The sequence below is a fragment of the Canis lupus genome, chromosome 7, assembly GCF_003254725.2.
Source record: "Canis lupus dingo isolate Sandy chromosome 7, ASM325472v2, whole genome shotgun sequence".
Lineage (NCBI taxonomy): Eukaryota > Metazoa > Chordata > Mammalia > Carnivora > Canidae > Canis > Canis lupus.
In genome coordinates this window covers 37,437,416-37,462,326 of record NC_064249.1, presented here as the reverse complement: position 1 = coordinate 37,462,326, position 24,911 = coordinate 37,437,416, and the positions used below count along the sequence as shown (strand labels likewise).

At 42.4% G+C, this 24,911-nt stretch overlaps 1 protein-coding gene and 1 non-coding gene across 23 annotated transcripts in view; one reads left to right on the top strand and one right to left on the bottom strand.

Annotated features, from left to right (window-relative positions):
• CDC42BPA (CDC42 binding protein kinase alpha) overlaps window positions 1-7,862 on the bottom strand; it is a 309,118-nt gene extending 301,256 nt beyond the window's left edge. For 9 of the 22 annotated variants that reach the window (XM_025430631.3, XM_025430636.3, XM_025430633.3 and 6 more), the window contains exon 1: window positions 7,060-7,861. In XM_025430631.3, coding sequence (XP_025286416.1) covers window positions 7,060-7,237 — 178 coding nt within the window. In that variant the 5' untranslated portion in view covers window positions 7,238-7,861. Of the gene's footprint in view, window positions 1-7,059 lie in introns of all 22 variants that reach the window. The other 13 variants (XM_025430640.3, XM_025430635.3, XM_025430641.3 and 10 more) reach the window with 5 other exon arrangements.
• LOC112649022 (U6 spliceosomal RNA) lies at window positions 1,327-1,430 on the top strand. The gene has a single exon (XR_003129444.3). It is a non-coding gene; the product is annotated as a U6 spliceosomal RNA (small nuclear RNA).
• Window positions 7,863-24,911: the final 17,049 nt, after the last annotated feature.

Sequence of the window (24,911 nt, the reverse complement as noted above, 5' to 3'; positions counted from 1 at the left end):
ATATGTTTTTCTCTTTAATAAAAAGATGGTATTTTCTAGTTTCTTTACACCACATATAAATAGGTGTTGACACTTAAACCCTTACTTTCACATACAGTGTTGTAGGTAATAGGGAAATTTCACATGACACCAAAAATCTGAAACCAATAGGTTAGCTAATATATTATAAGCTTAGATAAAACAATAATACTCTAATGAATTCTAAAATTGCCTAATTTGCAACGTGTTAACAATTATAGTAACTAAAGCTACAAAAGATAAAGCAAGAATTTCTGTATTTATTGTGAATTCTGTATTTATTGTGAATGCCTATACTTGAAAAGCAAACTTAATTAAAACACAAAAGGCCATAAATAGTCTCAGTAATTTCAAGGACAGAAGGGTTGACAGCCCTGGTTCATTATTTTATATCTAATTTCACTGTATTTTATAAGGTGCTTTTCCTAGATGCAATTGTTCATCCGCATCGCATCACTCTTATGCTAGACCACCATGATCAAGTTTCTCTCTCAGGTCACATGACTATCACACAGAAGACAATTAAAAGTCCACAACCACTAAGTAAACGACAACTTCTTCAGGTTTAGATTCTCTCTCAAACCACACAATACCCCAAAGTTTCCCAAAATTATCTCTTTCTGACCCTGATACAAGGCTCACCATGACCTCCTACTAAAAGTACATTTCCCAAAGGGTGTTCCATGGAACACTGGTTGCCATACATCTTCCAGATATTCTAAAAAGAGATGGTTCTATATTCATACCAACTGTATAAATTCTAGGATAACTGGGAGTATTTCTGATGTTTAATTTTGTTTAAAATAGTTTCCCAAATTTCTTTAGCCACATAAACATCTCCCTCCCCTCCCTAGCCACAAAGCACCTATTAATATTCCCTGGGTTTCCAAAACACATTTTGAAACTAGGGATGGTGCTAGAGTAAAGAAGCCCTAATTCCAAAATAGAAGCAAAGAATTCATAGCAGGAAGAATTAAGGGGCAAGCAGCAAGATGGGAAAGTGGGGAGCCATGGGAGCCAGGTCTTCATGCCTTCTGTTACCACAAAAGCTAAAGTGCTGCTTTCCTACAGCAGCAGATAAAGAAGCATTAGAAGGGGGATAGGAAGGCTAGCTAATATAGGGTTAGCCGTTCCCCATGTACTAACTGGAAAAAGGAAGTGGACACAAGAAAGAAAGTATGGAACAGCTAGCTAGGAAGAGCGATTCTGGTGCTCTGATGGGCATCAGTGGAAAAGAGAAAGAAATCCTCTTGATCTACAAAAGAGTTTTGTATGCAATGACACAACAACAAAAAAGGCATTCTCTGCTCGCTTTCAGCAGCAAATATACTAAAATTGGAATGATACAAAGAAGATTAGCATGGCCCCTGCACAAGGATGACAAAAAAAAAAAAAAAGCCATTCTTATATCTGGGATGACCTATAATTACAGTATGGGTCATTCAAAAACAAATATCATTATGTAAAGAACTTCTTGACTCATTAACATACAGCAAAAGCAACTGAGCAAATACTTGGCCATAGCTTCTGAAAACTTGAAGTCACTCCCGCTGGTAGTTTCAGGAGTAAAAGGATCAGAAAATCCATGGAACTAGCAAATCCTTCTCACTTGCATCTATTCTAGAGTTCATCTGGAGTAATGGGGAAGATATAACCAAAAACCTAATACCAATGTCTGTCTACAGGTCACATGATTATCCCTCTTGTTCAACAAACTTCCAACTCTGACAATCAATAAACCAACATCCAAGAGCCCAAAGTCAGAAATGGAAAAATGTCAAAGGAAAAGGAAATGAAGCATCAAAGACTCAAAGACACTACAAAGGAATGAAGTCAATTTCTCTGTTCACTAAGTTCTTATAAATTAAACATAGCCGTTCACAGTACAGACTTAAGTAGCAACTCAGGACACCACCATATTCATGCTCATTTTTATCATTCATCCTTTCTCCCATTCTCCAACCCTCCCTTCCAAGTTTCTTGCCCCTACCTAAACTCCTCTGTATTAACTTCTTCAGTCTGTCCCTAACTTTATCATGTCTGCTTTTTGAAAAAAAGGAATTACATCTATCATCTTTTTGCTGTTAAAATATTTTAGCTTCATCTCCACTGAAGTTTCAAACTTTTAGGATCCCATTCCACAACAGAAATACAGGAAAACACAAGAGTTTTCCATGAAAATACTCTTTCAAAACGCAATGTCCTTGATTTTTTCGATTCTGATCTATTTAATTTTTTAAATGCTTGGACTTAGTAAATTGATTTTTTAAATCTATCTAAACCAACAGGATGAAACACAACGAGCTACATACACAACATAGCGGCAATAAGTCCACCAAAGGAGAAAAGATTTCAGAGAAATTTTTTGCCTACCATTATAGAGTAGTGTAGTAAAATATTAATTTGTACCAAGTAAGGTTCCCTACCCTAAAATAGCTTGGGCTTACTCTGTAATACTAATCAAGTCCCAGGAATTATGAAACATTTCATAAAATTGCCAACATTATGCTATTTGTTTTTACATTGCGAAGGTATGCCTTACATATCCATATGAAAAATAAATTACTAAAAGTCTTAAAACTGTTAATTCCTAATATCCCCATTCTTACTCCCCATTCTCTTCCTAAAAGAGAGAGACACAAAATACCATATGATTTCACTCATATGTGGAGTCTAAAAAAAACAAAACAAAGGCAAACAAAGACAAACAATAAACAGACTCTGAAACACAGAACAAACTGATAGTTGCCAGAGGGGAGATGGATGGGGGGCATGGGTGATTCAGACAAAAGGGATTAAGAGTAGTTTTATCTTGATGAGCACTGAGTAATGTACAGAATTGCTGAATCACTGTCTTGCACACCTGAAAATAATACAACACTGTATTGTTAACTACACTTCCATTAAAAACAGAAACAGAAAACAGAGAAATGGTTAAGTAATAGCCACCACTTATCGAGTATGCCTCTACCATGTACCAGCATTGTGCTAGGTCAAAAAATCATACTTCCTCACTGTTGTTCTTACACTAGAATATTAAGTGACTAGGATAAAGGAAACAAGTGCTCAATCTGTATTTCCAATGACATTTATGACAATCCTAAGGACTAACACAAAAATAAGCTTAATCAATTATATGAAATGAACACTTTGATAGTTTGACATGACAAATTCTCCTAAAGTAAAGCTAATAAGAAACAACAGAAGTGTAGAATGAAGTGTCCTAGAAAAGATTCAGATCCTTCTAATCAAGTCATCATCACCTCACTTAATTGACCCACATCTGAAAAAAATGTAAGTTTTAAAATTACCCAATGAAAGGAAAAGTTTAAACCACAGTACCCACTGAAGTGCTTTAGTAATAAGTTTATTATTAATCTTTTGGATATATCTTATGGATATATACACTAACCTATAAAACTATTAAGGATAATTTTAAACAAAAGATTACAAAGTACAAGATTCAAAAAGCATCAAAAAAGTTATCCACGTACAGATAGACTTGTACACATCTTTTGTATTGAGTAACAATATCTTACATCTATTCTTTAAGTACGTTGGTAAAGAACTGCCAAAAATTTCAATTTCTCATTTTAAAATAGAGAGTAGCCAATTCAATGAATAATGCACTCATTTAGTCACTGCTAGCGACTTAGTTTATAAAAAAATGTTATTTTTACTTCCACAACTCTAACTTATTCAAGAGTTATACTACTGATATCAAAACTATTATTTTATAAACAAATATACAAATCATTATCATTTCACCAGTTAAAAAACAAAGACACAAAAGTCTTTCAAATCTTACTGGATATAACTGGGACATATGTATTATTAAATTTCATAATGGGCCTATGGGCCTAAGGCACTCTTATCCCCTTGCTCTACTGCTAGTTGCCTTCATTCCTTCCCCCTCTCTAGAACTCTACTTATTACCTCCCCCCAACCATCAGCAAGAGCAAGGAATGCTGCCCTCCCTCAAAACAAAAACAAAAACAAAAACAAATCTGAGTGAAATGCCAGTTTTCTTCTCATGATACTGTAATGAACAAAACATTAACTATACCAATATAAAAGTGAAACGGACCATAACTAGGAATAAAGTGAAACTGATGGAAACGAACCAAAAAGCAGACAGAACCTTGGCTGACTCTATTTTTTAAAGTAGCCTATCATCAGCAAAAAACTAAGGCATAGCGAGCTGGCATGTTCATTAATATAAACAACCAAACACAAATATATAGCATGTAATATAGAGTATTTAACTACTACTGCTCTACTGTTGAAAATATTGGGCCTTTTAATTTTTTTTTTTTAATTTATTTATGATAGTCACAGAGAGAGAGGGAGGCAGAGACACAGGCAGAGGGAGAAGCAGGCTCCATGCACCGGGAGTCCGATGTGGGATTCGATCCCGGGTCTCCAGGATCGCGCCTTGGGCCAAAGGCAGGCGCCAAACCGCTGCACCACCCAGGGATCCCAAATATTGGGTCTTTTAAAACTAAAAATTTACAATCTAAAAATTCTATCTTTTACCACAAATCATAATGATCATATTTAAACCCTACAAACAATCCCTATAAATTTCCAACACCAACCAAAAAAGCAATGTTTAAGAAATTAAACTGAGGTCATTTCACTATCTGGAAACTTCATCTGTGTTTTTACATAATGTTAGATACTAAGAATAGCATAGGACATTTCCCCAAATGTAGTAATCAATTCAGACACAAAACAACAGCTGATCTATTTCAATACTTAAATGGAGAGAACAGACTGGGATTCTCAACCTAAATTCTCAAATAACTTTAAAATAGTAAATAATACAACTCAAGATACATCTTTTGACAGTTTTTCCATTCTTAACTTTTTCTTAGTCCTTACCCAAACTTCTGCAGTTGATAACTCCCACTTTCAAGACCTCCTACTTAAAAATGCCTGACTCAACACTGCCTAGCCCCACAGCGTACAAATTTCTCAAAAATTCTAGTCTCTTTTTCTCCACTACAGAGAAAAACAATACAAATTTACTGGAGACTGTACATTTTTGTTACATTATATCAGACATTATAAAAAAAAATATATGCAGAATACCACTAAAACAAACTGTGCAAAGTCCCTGGTTTGAAATTACTTAAAATATATTAAGAAAAATAAAATATATTTGGCCCAATACTTATTTGACTTATTTGGCTTAAATTAAATATGCATAAGCAATTTTTTAAATAGAGATGTAAAAAACAAAAATCCAAGAAAACATCTTTAGTGAAAAACATACACAAATTATTCTGGCAAAACAGCAAAATACCTTCTTATATAAAACTACCATGTAAACTCTTAATAACCAAAAGGCAACTGAGGATAGGATTTTCTCTTTTATCATAATTTTAAAATTATACCTATTACTGATACATAGAGTTCTCCCATCATTTTGTATATGAGAAGGAAGAGATTCTAACAACAATCATGATCATTGACAAAGAGTGTCGCTATGGAACCATAATTCAAGAACTGAAACTGTAAAAGTACCTAAGCCTTCTTTTTTTTAATTTTCAAAAGAAACACTTAAAAAAAAAAAAAAAACCTGAGTGTAGGAAACATGAAATGTAAAACGACGTATGCTTTACAAAATATTTTACTCTATGCATAAAAACAAAAGACATACAAAACCAGTACCAAAGTCAATCAAAAGTGTTACTCTTGAGGCAGATGACTTAGAATTCTTACATTCCTAGTATGAGCCTGGTAGTCTGTTTGTAAAAATCATCCCATTCACACTTAGGAATACACACACATTTTAAACACCTCATGACAAGTTGCTAGAAAACTTCTGATACTGGCAAGTTAGATAATTAAAGGTATCCTACAGGCCATCTTGAATGTGATTTATCTGAAAAACCAATTTTCAACAAATTTCTAATCAAATAAATAAATAAATGAAATAACCACCACTTGACTTTTACTTCAAGACAATCGAGCTTTACTGGGAACAGAGACATTTTAGGACACTTTCCAACAAACTAAAATTATTCATTCGTATTCCAAAGATACAAAACGCTTCTTTAGCTAAAAGCCAATGTACCAACACAGGTGCGGGTGGTGATGCGGGTTCTCCCAACAGAGACAGCCGCTGGATGCTGGAATGTGCTCTCTCTAACAAGGGAAGCAAAACTGAAGCCAAGCCTTCCAGCCTGAAGGTCACATGGACCTACTGCGCTCATCTCTGATCTATTCCACTACAGCGCGGTCTTCTAAAGCTCATCTCTATTTAGGGAAGTGAGGACAAAAATCTAACCGGTTTAGGTTTGCCTTAGATTTATAATCTATCTAACCCTCAAGTGGGAGCTGTTCCCAAACATTCTCCACCAACTACTATCACAGAATTTTTTGACTATTATGTCATGCTATTCTACAAACATGACAATTTTTGGAAAGCCCATGTTTAGTAGTTTCCTTTGCTTGCACCACATGGAGATGAAATAAAACCCCGGCCGAACGCCACCTTCCAGATCTCATTGACCTAAGTAAGACATTTTACTATCTCCTCCCATTTCAAGAGTGATTCCCAAAGTCTGGGAAGGAATGTTTCCACCAATAAATACCTTTCCACTGAATGTGTGTTATTCCGCCATGCGTTAGGCAACTGTAAGCAATAATCCATTTTGCTCATCACAGAATTATTCAAAAATCTCTGACTGCTGACCTAAAAAAAAAACTTAAGTTCTCCCTCCTGAATTCCACATTAAAATAAGCCAATCATTGAGCAGCATGGTTTTAGTCTTGGGGAAAATATCTACCAAAAACCTAAAAAAAAAAATCTGGAATAACTGGTATCTATTTCTTCATTGTACATGCATTTAAATGCACGGACGGCACCCATCCTGTATTTAAGTCTCTGTTATAAACACACGTTCACACGAACACGATAGCTACCTCTCCGTGTGCCGATTACAGGGTCGACAGCTTACTCCGAGAACTCCTCGCCAACAATTAAATCCTAATGCCCACCCAAAGGGAGCTTGCTGAAAAACACAGACTCACCCCATTCCAGGTATTCAAGAATGTTCTTCTCCCTCCGCAGCGGAGAATTGTTGCACTCATCGTAAAGGCAGATGAGGATGTCCAGCAGCGTCTCCACGCTGAAGCACTGCCCATTGGTCTGCGCCGGCCCATCCAAAATGAACTGCTCCAACTGCCTCAAGCGCACTTCTCCAGACATGGTTGCTCGGGGGGCCGCCGCTTTCCACTTCCAGGGGCCGTGCGGTTTGCACTCCGAGGATCCGAGAGCCTCCGTGGTCAGAGGCGCGGTGTGCACAATCCGCCCCTCGCTCCGCACCCGACTGTCATGCACCGCGGGGGCTGGGTGACACCCCGCCGCGCCAGGAAGCTCACTTCACCGGAGCGTCTCGGATCCCGCACCCGGGCATGGATTTGGGGGGACGAGGGGGGAAAGTTACCGTAAGAGAGATCTTTAACGCATCTTAGAACGAAGAACACAACCGTGTGCCGTAGGTTTAAATAAAATGATAATTAAAAGTACGGCGAACCCAACAGTCGGGATTGCCTTTTAAAAAAAAAAAAAAAAAAGAGAAAGAAAAGAAGAAAACCACAAAACCCAACTCTTCTCCTTCATTCAAAACGCAACTCGTGCAACACAATCCCGCAACGAATCCGGCCGCATCGTCCAGGAACGGGGTCCGATCCGCATCAGCAGCTCACTTCCCAGGAAGGAGGAGGACGGGAAGGGAGGAAAGCCCCAGAAGGTACATGGGGGAGGGAAAGGCTCCGCGCTGCTGCAAAGGCGGCCGCCCGCCGCTGGGAGAGCGCCCCGGCGGGCGGGCGGGCGGGGAGGGGGCGGCGGCGGCGGCGCGGCGCGGCGCGGCGGCGGGAGGGGGGCCGGGTCGCGGCCAGGCCCCCGAGGCAGCCCCTCGGCTCGCCGCCCGCCCGGTCCCGCCCGGAGGACGCGCTTCCTTTCTCCTCACGGCTCGGCGGCGACTCGTCCCCGCCGCGGACTCCGCGCCTCACTCCTCATCGCCCTCGCGGCGTCCGCCGGGGCCTGACGCGCGGCGCGGCCGGGAGCGCAGGCTGCGGCGGCGCTCGCCCCGGCTCCGGGGGCTGCGGCTACTCCGCCGCCCGCGCCCGCCCCATGGCGGGGGGTCTCCGGCCGGGGGCCTGCGCCGCGCCGGGCCGACAGCCGCTCTCCCGCTTCGGCCGCCCCGAGGCTCCCGACGTCCTGGCGCGGGAGGGCGGGCGGGCGGGCGGGGGCTCGGATTCACAGGACGCGGGCGGCGCCTTCTCCCCCTTCTTCACGCCCCGGGGCTCAGGGCATCTTTCCCCGACGAGGCGCAGGAGGAGGGGTCGGAGCGGCCGCCGAGGCGAGCAGAGGCTGCGGCAGCCCGGCTCGCAGCCACTCCCTTCCTCTCCGTCCCACCCCTCCCCCGCCTTCCCGGCCTGGCGCGCTCGCGCCCTGGGCTCCGCGGGGCCCCCCCCAGCCCCCACGCGCGCGCCGGCCGAAGGCGCGCCGCCGCGCCCGGATCCAAGATGGCGGCCCGGCCGCGCGCGCGCCGCCCCCGGCCCCCGCCCCCCGCCCCCCGCCCCCGCCCCGCCCCCGCCCCCGCCCGAGCGCGCGCGCGCGCAGCCGCAGGGGTCGGGTGCCGCGGCCGCGCGGAGCAGAGGGGAGGCCCCGGCGGGAGGGCGGGGCAGCGGCGGGCGCGACGTGGAGCGCGGGGGCGCGGGGGCGCGGGGGCGCGGGAGGAGCGGCGGAGCGCCACCTGCCCTCACGTTGGCCGTGGCGGGGCGGGGGCGGGGGCGGGGGCGGGAGGAGACGAGGGGCTGCCCTGCGGAGCCCCGTGCGCGCCCCCGCCCCCCAGATGCGGTTCCCGCGTGTCATTCCCAGGACGGACGCAGTGACACGCTCGTGTGCGCCAAGGGCACAGCGCCCACCTCCTGCCCCGAAAGGTCCCCGCGCGCGGCACTGCGCTTCCTGCCCGGGGCCCCTCCGGCCTCCGGCGCTTCCACCTACAGGGGAGCCGCGGTGGGGGGGTCTGCTCGGCGGGCACGACCCCCGGCCCCGGGGGCGCCCCGCGCGGTTGGCCCGGCGGCACCGCAGACGCCCGCGGACCGGAGCCTCTCAGCGGCTGAGCGGCCCCGGCGGCCCCGGCGGCCCCGGCGCACAGGAGCGGCGAGGGCCTTCCCGGTGTCTCGGTGTCGGGAGAGCTCTGTTTACACGTTCCTCCTGCAAGCCCCCCACCCCCACCCCCACCCCCGCAATGAAATGTACCACCAAACTGGGTCACTGCCTTTCTGTCATTTCCTCTCAAAACTGCCATCTCCTTCATCCTTTTTCTTTTTTTCCAAAATACAATTATGTGATGTGCTCTGCCTGTGCCCGCGGGCCAGTTATGTTTTCTATTAATGCCCACAATGGCATCTTTTTACATCTTCATAACACGGAAGCTGAAGAGCAGCTAGAAATGAAGCCTAAGAAATGAAGGCTAACAAATTATTCAAGTTGCTGCGAGTCGCAAAACAACGATGAATTTTGCGTGAAATCTATGCTCGCGAAGTCTACGCTCGCCTGGCATCATTTCCCATGTGCTGCGCACACATGTGTGACACTTAAACAAAAGATCAATCGTTTCTAGCCATGACATCGTCATGTGTGTGTGTTGTCTGATTATAAAAGTAATAGGCAAAAACGAGGTGTGTAATCCTAACGTAATATTTTGGTGTTTATTATTCAAGCCTTCTTCCCGTGCATTTTAACAAAAGTGATACATGATAAAAACAGTTATATAGCCTCCTCCCCCCCCCTTTTTTTTTTTGTTAAAGATTTTTTATTTATTCATGATAGGCATAGGGAAAGAGGCAGAGACACAGGTAGAGGGAAAAGCAAGCTCCATGCAGGAAGCCAGACGCGGGACTCAATCCCAGGTCTCCAGGATCACACTCTGGGCCAAAGGCAGGCACTAAACCGCTGAGCCACCCAGGGATCCGCTGTAGCCTCCTCCTTTCACTTAGCAATATACTATAAACATCCCTTCAGGTCAACAAATGTTCTTCAACAACATGGTTTTTAATAGTGAGGCCAAGACATTTTAACACTCCTATCTGACCTTGGAAGTGGGGTAGCAAAGAAAGAAGCCGTTTCGTCTGCCTTTCCACCATAGAATGGGCAGACTCTAGGATACCTACTTACCCAACTTGTAAGTAACTATAAAGAAGAATTTAAAAGGGAGAACCTAAGTAGTGTCTGGGTGGCTCTGTTGGTTGAGCCTCTGCCTTCAGCTCAGGTTATGATCCCTGGGTCCTGGGATCAAGCCCCATATTGGGCTCCTTGCTCAGTGGAGAGTCTGCTTCTCTCTCTTCCTCTGCCTGCCACTCCACCTGCTGTGCTCCCTGTCAAATAAATTTAAAAAATCTTTTTTCAAAAATTAAGAAAAGAGAAAACCTAAAACATGTTAGGTCTCTGTGAGTGCTAACTAATGATGGAAGTATGTGAGATACAGGTAAGTTTTTTAACAAAAGAGTCAAGCTGCCAGTCCACTCTCTACCTATTCTGTTAGCAGTTGGGTACCACCCACAGTCCAGGGTATTGATGGTTGCTTAATAACCTTTTCCACATTATTTAGAGAGTAAAGGGGAGGACTTATTTAAAAAAAAAAAAAAAAGGCACAAAGAGAAGGAGGAATGTTGGGCCCAATCAATTTGGCTTGAATAATTCAAGCTCAGAGACTTAATAATTAACTAGACACTAAACACATTGTGTGGGTGTTATTTTAAATGTTCCGGTTGAAGTGTGAACATGCTTGTTAATGAAACCGGTCTTAAGCCAAAGAAAGGCGCAGCCCCAGCAGCCCCACAGCGCTTGAAGTGCTCCTGTAAAGCCAGAGTGGCACAGGCGGTATGGCACAGTGTTGTCTGGGAAGGGAGCCTAGAGGAAGTCTTTGTGAAATTCTGCTTGGGGGCCTGGAGATCAGATGTAAGCTACCACAAACACAATTTGTTTAAAATCATCAGAAAAAGTTTTATATGAAAGTGCCGGGAATCATTCTAACCCTTCAGCAAAGAAAGGGAATGAGACAGGACCAGAAGACAGGAGTGAAAAGAATAGGACAGGACGGGAGTCATTAAGCCTAGTCTCCAATGCAAGCTCCATTCATTTATCCAATCCTCAGATTCTGGCCTAAGACTCAGAGAATCAATGCATCATTGAATATTTGTAGGGACCAAAGCCACTCTTACCTTGATGTATCTTGCTCCGGAATGACTATAGGTTCAGTGATGGAAAACAGGAACCAAAACAAGGTGCATGTCACATCACAGTCCCTTTCTGCCCAGCACAACCTGACCTAGCAAATGAATGACTAGGTTTATCAGCCTCTGAGGAAGAAACCCGACCTGGTCCTCACTTTATACTGGCTCCCACACGAGTAACACGGACTGCAAAGACTAGGTTTTTTTTGTTTTTTTTTGTTTGTTTGTTTGTTTTGTTTTTTTTTAAAGGAAGACTTTGTAATTGGTAATTGCTTCCTTTACAGAATACTGGCAGTGTATAAATACTGTCCTGAGTCCTTTGGACACGTTATTCTATTCAATCATGATAAACATAGGAAGTAGAAAAATTATCATCTCTGTGTCATAGACGAGAAAACGAAGCCTAGGGAACTTAGATCCATAACTAGCAAGTAAGCAAGGAACTATACAGGTCAGCACCAGGCCCACACAGCTCATGCCAAGTTCCGTGGTTTTATTTTATTTCTTTTCTTTTTTCCTTTTTTCCCTTCTTTCTTTATTTATTTTTAGATTTTAATTTTTAAGTAATCTTTACACCCAACGTGGGGCTTGAACCTACAACCCCGAGATCAAGAATCACATGCTTTACCAACTGAGCCGGCCAGGGAGCACCAGGGCCCATGGTTTTAACCACTACACAAGTGAGGTCTGAAAGTCTGCAGAATTCTGTAAACCCAGACTCTTGTTGCAACCAGGAAGCAAGGAGATAGAGTTGTTAGTTCACATATTTGGGCCTTAGAAATTGACACACAGGCAGACGAAGGAAACAAGTATGATGTGTCAGGGTCCAACCAGAAAACCAGAAATCGCCTGTGTATTTATACCAGGGAAACCTTAATTCTTGGAAATGATTTCAAGCCCTGGGTGATAGCAGGGTTCAGGAAACAAGGAAGAGCAAGTTTTTACCCAAACTATTAAAAAAAAAAAATGTTTTATCTCTGAACGAACACTAAGTAGGTTTTGAAGTGCCTGGTTTTAACATAGGAGCAATTTTCACTCCTCTCTTTTCATATTTATTTTGCCTTTTTTAAATCCCTCAAAAAGGTTAAAAAAACAAACAAACCCTACTCATCTAGGGCACGTTTAATTAGGTTCAGAGAACTAATGTTTCCCACTTGCTCATCAATGGATCTTGCTTATCTTTAAATCTCTTGTTTAAACTTCTCATTAAAGCTCTATGTAAACAAGCTCTACTATAAATGGAATTTTCAGAAGTATCCTTTGGGTCAAACATTATGATTCAGATATTGTCCACTCTTGGACTTAGTTAGGAAATTTGAACATTAGAAAGAGAGATGGTCTTCTCTTATACATTCCATCAGCAGGAAACATTTGGCAAGACTCCATGGCCATGTGTGATAACAAATCTCAAGTCTGCTAAGCCAGTATGTTCCTCTCAGGCCTGAGGTCCATTGGAGGTGACATAGCTGATACCCAGGAGCTGGCAGCCAAAGAAGTGAGAATTGGAGAATCCTGTTACCACACATGGAAATTGCTCTGGTACAGGTTAGCAGTGACTTCCATGTTACCAAAGCCAACAGTCATCAATCCTAAGTCCACTTTTCATTTGACCTTTTAGTGGTACTAGACAGCACTGATCACCTCCCCTTAACCGACACACTTTTCTTCACTCTTCTTCCGTGCTCTCTTGATTTTCTCCTATCTCACTGGCCACTCCTTCTCAGTCTTCTTTGGCATGTCTTCCTTGTCTTTCTGATGTCTACAAACAGGACGCCCCAAGGACCAATTGTTGAGCCTTCCCTCTCTTCTACCTACGCCCATTCCCTTAGGTGATCTCAATTGGTCTGAAGGATTTAAATATTAGGGCACCTGGGTGGCTCAGTCGGTTAAGCATCTGCCTTCAGCTCAGGTCGTGATCCCAGGGTGCTGGGATTGAGTCCCACATTGGGCTCCCTGTTCTACAAGGAGCCTGCTTCTCCCTCTCCCTTTGCCTCCTCCCCTCTGCCTCTCATCAATAGATAAATAAAATCTTTTTTAAAAAAAAAAAGGATTTAAATGCTATATATGATGGTTTGAAAAACATGTCACAAATTCTTCATCATTCTTCTCATCAAGAGGTTGGGTCTCTATCCCTTCACCTCGAATCTAGGCCAATCTTAGTGGTTCCCTTGTAACAAATAGGAGACAGTGGAAGTGACTGTTTCACTTCCCATAAAAGATCACGTAGCCTCACCTTGTCCACTGGAATATCATCACAAGAACACCACACTGCCATGTAAAATGTTCAACTGTTATAAGAAGTCCAGCTGTCCCCAGGGCTACCATGCTAGGAGGGAGCCCAAGCCATAAAGAAACCCCATACAGACACTAAGTTGGCAGCTCTAGGCAGCATCAACTGCCAGACATGTGACTGAAGATGTCTCTGGAGGATTCCAGCCCCCAGCTGTCAAGTCTGGGGCTCCACCCCAACCAAGACCTCAAGTCTTCCCAGTGAAGGCTCCAGGCATTGTGGAGCAGCCAAGCCATCTTCACCATAGCTTTTCCAATTTCTGATGTACAGCATCCATGAATCTAATAAAATGATTATGTTAAGCTGCTACATTTTGAGGTAATTTGTCATGCTAAAATAGCAACCAAAATAAAATATAAATGCTGATAACTCCCACATTTATTTTTTTTATCTGACTCATCAGCACCTAGTACCAGGGACCCATGCACTACCTTCTAGCAGGCTTTGTCTATTTCATATAACTCCCTCAGAGAACCAGGGGCAGGCACTGTCTCTTTCTAACCAAGAGGGAAATGAAAAGGCATTTTCCTAAGAGACTCCCCGTTGAGCTGCCTACTAAGAGAAGCTACCTGAGAAGATAGTAAAGCTATTACTCCTCTGGGAGCTTGATGACAGGTACATCAAGTGCCCCAAAGAGGTGGTCTTTAGAATCCTGTCATCACATCAGATAAAGGGTTAGTATCCAAGACCTATACAGAACTTATCAAACTCAACACCCACAGAACAAATAATCCAGTCGATAAATGGGCAGAAGACACGAACAGACATTTCTCTAAAGAAGATATCCAGATGACCAACAGACACATGAAAAATGCTCAACATCACTCAGCATCAGGGAAATACAAATCAAAAACACAATGAGATACCACCTCATACCAGTCAGTTAAAATTAACAAGACAGGAAACAACGAATGTAGGCAAGGATGCAGAGAAAGGGGAACCTTCTTACACTGTTGGTAGGAATGCATGATGGTATAGCCATTCTGGAAAACAGTATGGAGAGTCCTCAAGAAGTTAAAAAATAGAACTACCCTATGAACTACTAGATATTTATGCCCAAGATGCAAACGTAATGTTCTGAAGGGGTACATGCACCCCAGTATTTATAGCAGCAATGTCCACAATAGCCAAACTATGGAAAGATCCAAGATGTCCGTTGACAGATAAATGGATAAAGAAGATGTGGCACATTTATACAATGGAGTATTACTCAGCCATCAGAAAGGATGAATACTTAACATTTACTTCGATGTGGATGGAACTGGAGGGTAATATGTGCTGAGTAAAATAAGGCAGAGAAAGACAATTATCATATGGTTTCATTCATATGTAGAATATAAAAAGCAGTGCTGAAGATCCTAGGGGAAGGGTGGGAAAATTGAATGGGAAGTAATCATAGAGGGAGACAAACCATAAGAGACTTTTAACTCTAGGAAACAAACTAAGAGTTGTTGGAAGGGAGGGGGTAATTTTGTGATGGGCATTAAGGAGAGCATGCGATGTGATGAGCACTGGTTGTTATAGACAGCTGATGAATTATTGAACTCTACATCTGAAACTAATGACATTGGCTAACTGAATTTTTTTTTAAAAAAAGAATCCTATCATCCTAACATTACAAATCCCCGAATTCCTAAAGTATAAAGTAATAAAAACACTATTCTTTGAGAAAGGTAGGTGGTTTGTCTACAAAATTTTTTAACGAAAGGAAAAAAATCTTTAGATAGGTTATAAATTTTGAGAAAACAAGATGGGATATCAGTGTCCTCTGCTGTGCAATAACCGTTAAGCAGCAGTAATGACAGCTAACACTGAGTGTCTTCTATGTCAGCACCAAACTAAGGAACTTACATCCATGGAATCATCTTAACTGGATAGGGCAGAAACTACAATCATTTTCCTCAGCTCAGGCTGTTATAGCAAATTGCCTTGATTGCAGGGCGCAGGAGAGTGGGGGTAGGTGTTAAACAACAAACATTTATTTCTCACAGTTCTGGAGGCCAGAAAGTCCAAGATCAAGAATGCTGATGGATCTGATTCCTGATGAAGCACCTTTCCTGGTTTGCAGATGGTTATGGTCTCTCCAGGATCTTTATATGGTGGAGGAGAGAGAGGAAGCCTGTATAAGGGCACCAATCCCACCAGGAGGCTCCACCTCAAGACCTAATCACCCCCCATTCCCATTCACCCGGGGGAATGGAGATACAAACCTCCAGTCCATAACATTTCCATTTGACTAAGGACTAGAGAAGTCAAGTAGCTTTCCCAAGGTTATAAAGCTGATAGATAAGAAGGTTAGGATCTCAACCCAGGTGAGAATAATTAGAAAGCCCATGCGCTGAAATGCTTTGCTAAATACATCATAGCAAGCTTAGAGACACTATTATTGGTCACCTGATTAATCATTAGATTTAGCCCATTGTAGGGACGCCTGGGTGGCTCAGAGGTTGAGTGTCTACCTTCAGCTCAGGATGTAATCCTGGAGTACCAGGACTGAGTCCCATATGTGGCTCCCTGCATGGAGCCTGCTTCTCCCTCTGCTTATATCTCTGCCTCTCTCTTTCTGTGTCTCTCATGAATAAATAAATAAAATCTTAAAAGAAAAAGTTTTAGGGATTGTCTAAACAAAAGAAAACTAAAATGACTTTATTATAACCTTAAAGCACAGAAGACATTCTCTTGCAGGAATTTTGGTCAATTATTTCCCATGTAAAGAAGAGCTAAGCCAGAACGAATCATTTTATTAAAATAGGATTTGTTTCATGTAGACAAACAGAGAAACTCTTAATTATCAGGATGGTAAACCCCAAAATCAGATGCAAAGAGATTGTGGAGTTGTAATCTCTGATGATCTTAAAAACCATCACTTCAAACCAATTTCAACAGCCATTTTTCTTGAATAGTTTGGAATCCACCTGACAGAAGGTAAAAGGACCAGAACAGATGCACTCTCCAGGCTCCATTCAGCAAGAAGATTCAGTGCTTCCACACCAGTACGGGAGACTAATTAAACCCACAGTCATATGGTGGAGCCAGTGATTACGTTTTAGAACAGACTGTGACCTCTCTCTGACCCAGAGGGTAGCAGCATCAGCACTTACAAGCGAATGAAATAAGGCGCTGTCAGCAATGTTCCTCACGATAAAAAATGTAACAATAATAATAATAAAAAGTATCAAGACATAAACCCCCAAATTGGATGGTATCTGGAGCACTCCAGGCATTCATGAAAATAAAGGAAATGAAAACTCAAGAAAATCAAATCTGAGATATCAAGAGGGGCTTTCCTCAAAAAAGGCCCCCAATGTCATAAAATACCAAGCCAAAATTCATGCAAATGATAAGAGACAATATAAAAAACTTTGTAAGTATTGAAACTTGGCCTCATTCCAAACACTTCTTCAGATACTAGCATGGCATAGGTCAGGGAAAAAGCAAAAATTATATTAGAGACTCATGTTAGAAGAGACAAATTAAGTATTTTTCTCTACTGTAACATTAGATATTTCCATTCTTTGAAATTTTGTTTCTCGTAATGATGACATGTTGCCCTATATAAACAATTGATCATTATTATCTCAGCAATGGAGTTGAATTTTCTTTGAACCACCCTCACCCTTTTGCCCACCCTGCCTGTGAGAAGATCATAATTTATCTCATGACAAGCCCAGTGCAAGCTACCAATATAACTATGGAGCAGATAATTTCTCTACATAATGATAAATTGTCTCGGCAGTAATAAAACTACTACTTCGTCTTCTCCAAAGAAGACATACAAATGGCCAACAGACACATGAAAAGATGCTCAACATCACTGATCATCAGGGAAATGCAAATCAAAACTACAATGAGCTACCACTTCACAGCTGTCAGAATGACTAAAATAAAAAACACAAGAAACAACAGGTGCTGGCAAAGATGTGGAGAAAAAGGAGCCCTTGTGACTGTTGATGGGAATGCAAACTGTTGCAGCCACTGTGGAAAACAGTATGGAAGTTCCTAAAAAAAATTAAAAATAGAATTATCACATGATCCAATAATTCCTCTACTGGGTATTTACTCCAAAATTATGAAAACACTAATTCAAAAATATTTATTCACCTCTATGTTTATTGCAGCATTTTCTATAATAGCCAATTTATGGAAGCAGCTTAAAAGTCTATCAATAAATGAATGGATAAAGAAGATATGGTATGTATATGTGATGGAATATTACTCAGTCATAAAAAAGAATGAAATCTTCCCAGTTGCAACAACATGGATGGAGCTAGAGAGTATAATGCTAAGTGAAATAAGTCAATCAGAAAAAGAGAAAGACTGTATGATTTCACTCATATGTGGGGTTTAAGAAACAAAACAAACAAAAATAAAAGTAAATCAAAAAACAAACCTTTAACTATAGAGAACACACTGATGGTCACCAGAGGGGAGGTGGGTGGTAGATGGGAGAAATAGGTGATGGGAATTAAAGAGTGCACCTGTCGTGATAAGCACCGGCTGATGTATGGAAGCGTTGAATCACTATATTGTACACCTGAAACTAATATAACACTGTTAACTATAATGGAATTACATTTTTTAAATAAAATGGGTAATTTTAAGAATGACAGATCATAGGGGCACCTGGGTGGCCCATTCCGGTTGGGTGGCTGATTCTCAGGGTCATAGGATTGAGCCCTGAGTCAGGCTCCGAGCTCAGTGGGGAATCTGTTTCTCTCCCTCTTCCTCTGCCCCTCCCCATGTGCATGCTCTCTCTCTCTCCCTCTCTCCCCTCTCTCTCTCTCTCAAATAAATAAGTAAATCTTTTTTAAAAAGAATAACAGATAATAAAAATGTCTCTGAAGAAAAACAATCACTGCTTTGTCCTCATTAGTACTTCACACTTAGGACAGAATTAACTATCTCACAAAAGCATTATCTAATCATTAATGAGCATACTAGAGAAACCATTCCCAATTTTCTTAAACCATTATTAAGCTGCTTTAGTTCATTCTTTCATCAATAGTTATTTACCAAGCCCCCAAATTACACCAAGGACAGAGCAAAAGTATAAGTGAATGATGATCAACTTTCACTGTACAAATCCCCCAAAGACATAAATTGTAAGTGAAGGTATCACAATATGTTAGTGTCCTTTTGGTTGGAAGAGGAAGGTAGAAGGTGGTAGGAGGTGAAGAAACTGAGACATTTTCCTGAGAAGTTCAAAGAGAGTATACCTTTTGGTAAGCTTTGGATTACTCACACAACAGAGCAGACAAAGGGGATTTTTCCAAATAGGGAGGAAATAAAAAGCCAACTTCAGGCTGTAGGAAGCATGCCAGGACAGAAGAATCAGGCTGCTCTAGCAAGGGACAAAGGAACAGACCACCAAATCCAAGCAAGGCTAAATGAAATCTGTATAGGTGATTTAACATTCAAGTGGCTGATTCGATGAGGACAGGGTTGGGTAGAGCCATGTCTTGGAAGCAGTGATGGTTGTCAGTTGGATGCTAAGATTATAGATGATATTGGTCCTTCCAGGTTAGGGTGGTTTGGTTAGCAAAAAGGTGAGAAGAGACAAAGGCAGGAGGCTGTGAGAGGTTCCTGGTCTTGGCCAAAAGGGATAGACTCTAGTTTCAGCAGAGAATTGGAACAGAAACCCAACCCAAGATGCGAAGACTGACGCATGAGCTGACTAGGTAAAATAGGGGTCAGATAGAAGCTCTCCGAGGTGTCTGGGAGCTAAATGTTACTTTGGCTCCATTAGACCCAACATACAGAAGCAAGGATCTACATCACGATCTCGCTACCTAATGGTTAGAATTGTTGGTGTGTGCTATGATGCCAGGCTTGCCCTGTTCAGGTCCTCTATGAAGTGAGCCTGAGTGAAATCACTGCTGGCATGTGGTCAGCAGCCATGGACTGATGCCACCTGCCTAAAACTACCTCCCTCACTACCTACCATGACAGCCCCTTCTACAGTCTGACCACTGCTTTGGCTTAGGACAAAGTAGGGAAACGTCTGCCTTCCCCCCCACCCCCTCACACACACCGCCCCCCACCCCTGCCACCAACTAGTGTATGGATACTTACTACTTTGAGCACTAGAGCTAAAGTCCAAACAATGATTTCTTCCCTACAAGCAAGTTGGCCTTTTAAAGGAAAGTCGATAGAAGAGACAGCCAGGATATAACACCCTCAGCCTGAAGAACAATCAGGTGGTGATCAGGTGCCTCAATGACACTTTAGACTGAAGCTACCACCTCAGCCCCTTCTACACACTCTGTCATTCAGCACACATATATTGAGCACTGACTGTATGCCAGCCAGTGTGTGCTACATGCTTCCCAGCCTCCATGAGGTTTGAGAATACAAACCATCCTCTCTGTGGCTCTTTCTCACTCCTTGTAGAAACAAACCCTACCTTCACTTCAAGCTCTGCCAATGTAACTTTGCTGGCAGTTTCTATTTATCTACTGCTCCCTCCACCTTTTTCTGTGCCTACCTTCCCTCCATCCTTTTCCTCCTCCATTCTGGCCTTTCCCTTCTGTCTTTCCCTTCTTTCTCCCATCCCTTCCTGCTACCTTCTTTTCCCTTAACTCATCATCATCATCATAAACAAAAATAGATTTTAAAAATATTTATTTATTAATGAGATACAGAGAGAGAGGCAGAGAGAGATACAAGCAGAGGGAGAAGCAGGCTCCATGCAGGGAGCCCAATGTGGGACTCGATCCCGGGACCCCAGGATCACACCCTGAGCCCAAGGCAGACACTCAACTGCTGAGCCACTGAGGCGTCCCAATAAAAAGAGATCTTAAAGTATTTATTAGCTATAACCAGTCTTGGTGGGGAAAAAAATGTGTGGTTTCCCATATGCTCCTATGAGGTTTGTTAGGACACATCGCATGCAGGTATCCCTTAATGATCCATGAATGTAGATTTAGATGAACTCCCTTACCCAGAGGGGATAGGCTGAAGGAAGGGAATGCCAAGTGTCATTTTTTTTCCCCAACAATCGGTGATGGAGAGAAGGATGAAGAAACGATCCTATGCCTGGGACACTGCACAGGGTGGTGAAGAATGGAAAAATCTGAGCAGACATTTCATGGGGACATTCTTTTGAATGTCTTGTCCATTTCATCCTGAACGTTCTTCTCACATCCTCTATGTGTTCCTCATGATGTCCCTTCCAACCAGGCAGCATTATTATTTCCAGATGAAAAAACATGTGTGAAAGTTAGTGGCAGAGCTGGAACCTGGACCCAGTCTGCCTGATACCAAAGTCCGTGGTGACAGAACAAAGAGAATCTTCGCCAGCTTCCTAGCTGTGTCTGCTTGAACAAAACCACTCTGTAAAAGGTAAACACAGTCAGGATTCTGAGGGCTCACAGTCTCATTCAGCTTCACACGGTGGGCCCTGCCGTGTGCGGGTATAGACTTGGGGGGTGGGGAATGCGTGATCAGGGAACACATGAACAGGGTTCAAAGCAGTAAGCATTGAAATTTCTGAGCTAGAAAAATCATTATCTTACCTAATTCAGGAGTCACACAGCCTCTCCATAAACATTCCCAAGGACAATCCTCCGATAAAATAAGAGTCACAGTTTGGCCACATTTTTGATACTTCAAGGCCTTAGGCTCCCATGTATGCAGGGGCTTTAAGATATTTTTCTGATACTCCCACCTTTGTAAAATTTCATCTGTCATTAATTCTTTAGAAATCACCAGAGTGCAATGTGAGTATACTTAACGCTACACTTGAAAATGGCTAAGATGGTACATTTTAGGGTTGTGTGTTTTTGCAAGTAATATTTTAAATAATCATGAGAATGTAAATCATCATGAATATGAAATACACATAATCATCAAATATGCATCATGAAATTTGGTGGCATGGACAAGTAGGTTATTCATTTTATGTCAGAAAAAAATTAAAATCTAATGGATGACTAAGCAAGTCTGTTTGTCTGAAAACTTGGCTCTGAGCTGTTAACTATGCTGGATGCCCAATTAGTGCCACTCTCTTACATCTATTCTCTCAGAAATTCAAATAACTCCTCTTTCTCTTCGGCTTCTATGTAAACATAACTTTAGATTGTCTACAATAGTTAATATCTTACAATTTAATTCAGTTTACTCATTTGTGCTCTAACCTGATTATTTCTTCAATAAGATTTTTATTTGGGGAGATTCATGCCTTAGGTAATGTATTTTCTAAGATTTTCTTCTTAAGAGATTTATTCTCTTCATGTGATAGTACTTTGTGTGTAGATGTAATTTATTTTGAGTTCTCCACTCTTTGGAAGAAGTATGTGATTAGTCTACACCAAGTCTCAGGATGGAGGATTGTCGTGTCCATCGTACTGATCATAAAACTAAGACTCGGGTGTAAGGGACTTTCTGAGGTCCAGCAGTAACAGCAGGAAGAATTTAAAGACAAAACCATGGCTGAGAAGTCGGTGCCCATGCATCAGAATTTATCAATTCTGTTACTCTCTCGGCACACGACCAGTTGGTTTTATTTAGTCCTCACTCAATGGTCTTTACTAACTTGGGATATTTTCATGCTAATGTTCAGATATTGCATGTATGGGAAGAAGAGAACAATATGTTTTTGAATGTGTTTATTTGCATTTAGAATGATAAAGAAATAAAAGTATCATAATAATACAGGAATCACAAAGCCTCTGCTCAGAGATCCTGGTGATAAGGATCTTACAGCTTTTTTTTTTTTTTTTTTTTTAGATTTTATTTATTTAAGAGAGAGAGAGAGAGCATGCCCTAGCAGGGGGAGGGGAAGAGGGAAGGAATCTTCCCCAGACTCCATACTGAGTGTGGAGCCTGATAAGGGGCTCAATTCCACCACCCTGAGATCATGATCTGAGCTGAAACTGAGAGTCAAATGCCCAACCAATTGAGCCATCCAGGCACCCTGGATTTTATAGCTTTTCAAGTTTGGCTTTATTGCTAAATAAGTCTATTTTTTATTATGAATAATAAATAATATATCACACACCACTCAGCAATTGCTGCTATTGCATAACAAACCACTTCAAAATTTTGTGGCTTACCACAATCTTTCATGTACCTCGTGACCCTAGAGCCAGCAGGTTAGGCTCTGCTTAGTGGTTCTTCTGCTGTGTTCCTTCATGCACCGGTAGCCAGCTATAGATCAGTGTTGTTGGTGGTGGGTGGGCTCTCACACATGTCCAGAGCCTCAGCTGGGACCACTGAGCTGACTCAGCACTCATCCACATGGCCTTACATTCTTCAGCAAGCTAGCCTGGACTTTTTCACCTGGCAAGGCAGGAGTCCCAATGGAGCAAGTAGAAACACATAGGCCTCTAAAAGTGTTGGCATTGGCACAGCACCACTTCCACCATCTAATATTGGCCAGAGCAAAATCACGAGTCCCACCCATATTCAGAGAGTAGGAAAATGGACTTCACCTCTGAATGGAAGAAGACACACAATAAAGGGCATAGATATGCATAACTATGAACAATCGTGGCCATTTTGCCACCTACCACATAGATCATAAAAAGTACATTTGGGAGATATTGGGTATGATGTTAAGGATATAAGAGACGATGTTTCAGATGTCAAGAGGACAACCCATAGGGCATAGAAACTAAGCATCCAGAATGGATGATAGCTGGAAACAACAGATAATATGTACTCACTGACCTGAGGAGGATGTGACATTAAGGATGATACTCAAGTAGAAAGCCAGGACTGCCCAAATTCCCAAATTCCACCCTTTTGCAGAAGATTCCCACGACAAATACATGCTCCAAAAATACAGCCAATTACCTCGTCATTGGCAGGAGCTTTGGTCCCAACTCCTAGCAAAGAACTCAAATTATTTTTTAAAGATTATTTATTTATTTATTTATTTATTTATTTATTTATTTATTCATGAGAGACACACAGAGAGAGCCAGAGACATAGGCAGAGGGAGAAGCAGGTTCTCTGTGGGAAGCCTGTTGCAGGACTCTATCCCAGGACCATGGGATCATGCCCTTAGCCAAAAGCAGATGCTCAACCACTGAGCCAACCGGGTGCCCCAGCTCCAATTTTTAAGATTGTATTTATTTATTTGAGAGAGAGTGAGTGAGAGAGAGAGAGCATGAACAAAAGTAGTGGGTAGGGGCAGAGAGAGGGAAAGGCAGATTTCCCACCCAGCAGGGAGCCTGATGTGGGGCTGGATCCCAGGATGCTAAGATCATGACCTGAACTGAAGGCAGACACTTCACTCACTGTGCCACCCAGGTGCCCCAGCTCCAACATGTTTGATCCAGTGTCAAATGATGCAAGGACCAAATGCCAGAGAAACAATATCTAGCTGACCTAGTTTAATTGCATGCTCATCCATTGGACAGAGAAAGGGGTGGCACGTAACAGAGGTCTAATTTGAGCAGAAAGGACAGATTTCTCATTTTCCAAAAGAATTGGAAATTTTGCTGGGCCATCCCAAATAGTTCTGCTGTAATACAATAGACACAGAATCATTAAAATACTGAGTGAAGAGATTCAGGGAGGGTAAGGTGTCCTGGGTACTATAGTACATAATAGGTTAACAGGCAGCCTCAGAAAAAATCTGTCAAGTTGCAACAGTCTATGTGGATAGTTGAAAAATTTAGTAAATTTGCATAACACTATTGTTCTATAAATGTACCAGGGACTTGTTCTGAGCATGTACAAAAATGAAACATGAAAATGATTGCAATGAAGGAAGAATTTTTTTTATTATATTTACAATCCCCTAGGAATAGGGGGCATGCCACACTATGCCACAGCATACAGGGCCACACAGGGAAGTAGCAAAGCAAGATGAGCAAGCAGAGAGAGGCGAACTGTGGGCAGGAACTTCTATAGTGCTTTACACAGAAAGAACGGGAGAGGCAAGGTAAGCAAGCCCTCCAAACATATGATTGAGTAGTCTGAATGATCTTTGGCAGGCTCAGGGCTGTAGGAATAGTGTTTGGTTGTCCAGTACCTGACCCCAGGGTGATTAAGACAGTTTAGTGTCCCAGACCAAAGTGTGATCAAAGAAAATGATTACAGGGTGTGGCAGGGTGTGGTTTGGATATCAAAAGTGTGCTCTCAGGCAAGTTGTTATCTCTAGGAATCAGCCTGGAAAGGGTAATTCCCCAGGTCTGCAAAGCCCTCAGTGCCAGAGCATCAAGAATACAGAAGGTAAGAAAATATAGCTAATGCAACTATATTCTTTGGGCAGACACGTGAAGCCATGTGAAGATACTGGCTAAGGAATATGACATGTGGAATGAAACCTATAGAGCTCCATTCTAAGTTCCATTTTGGTGATCATCCTATATGCTTCAGACACAGTCTGATGAATCTC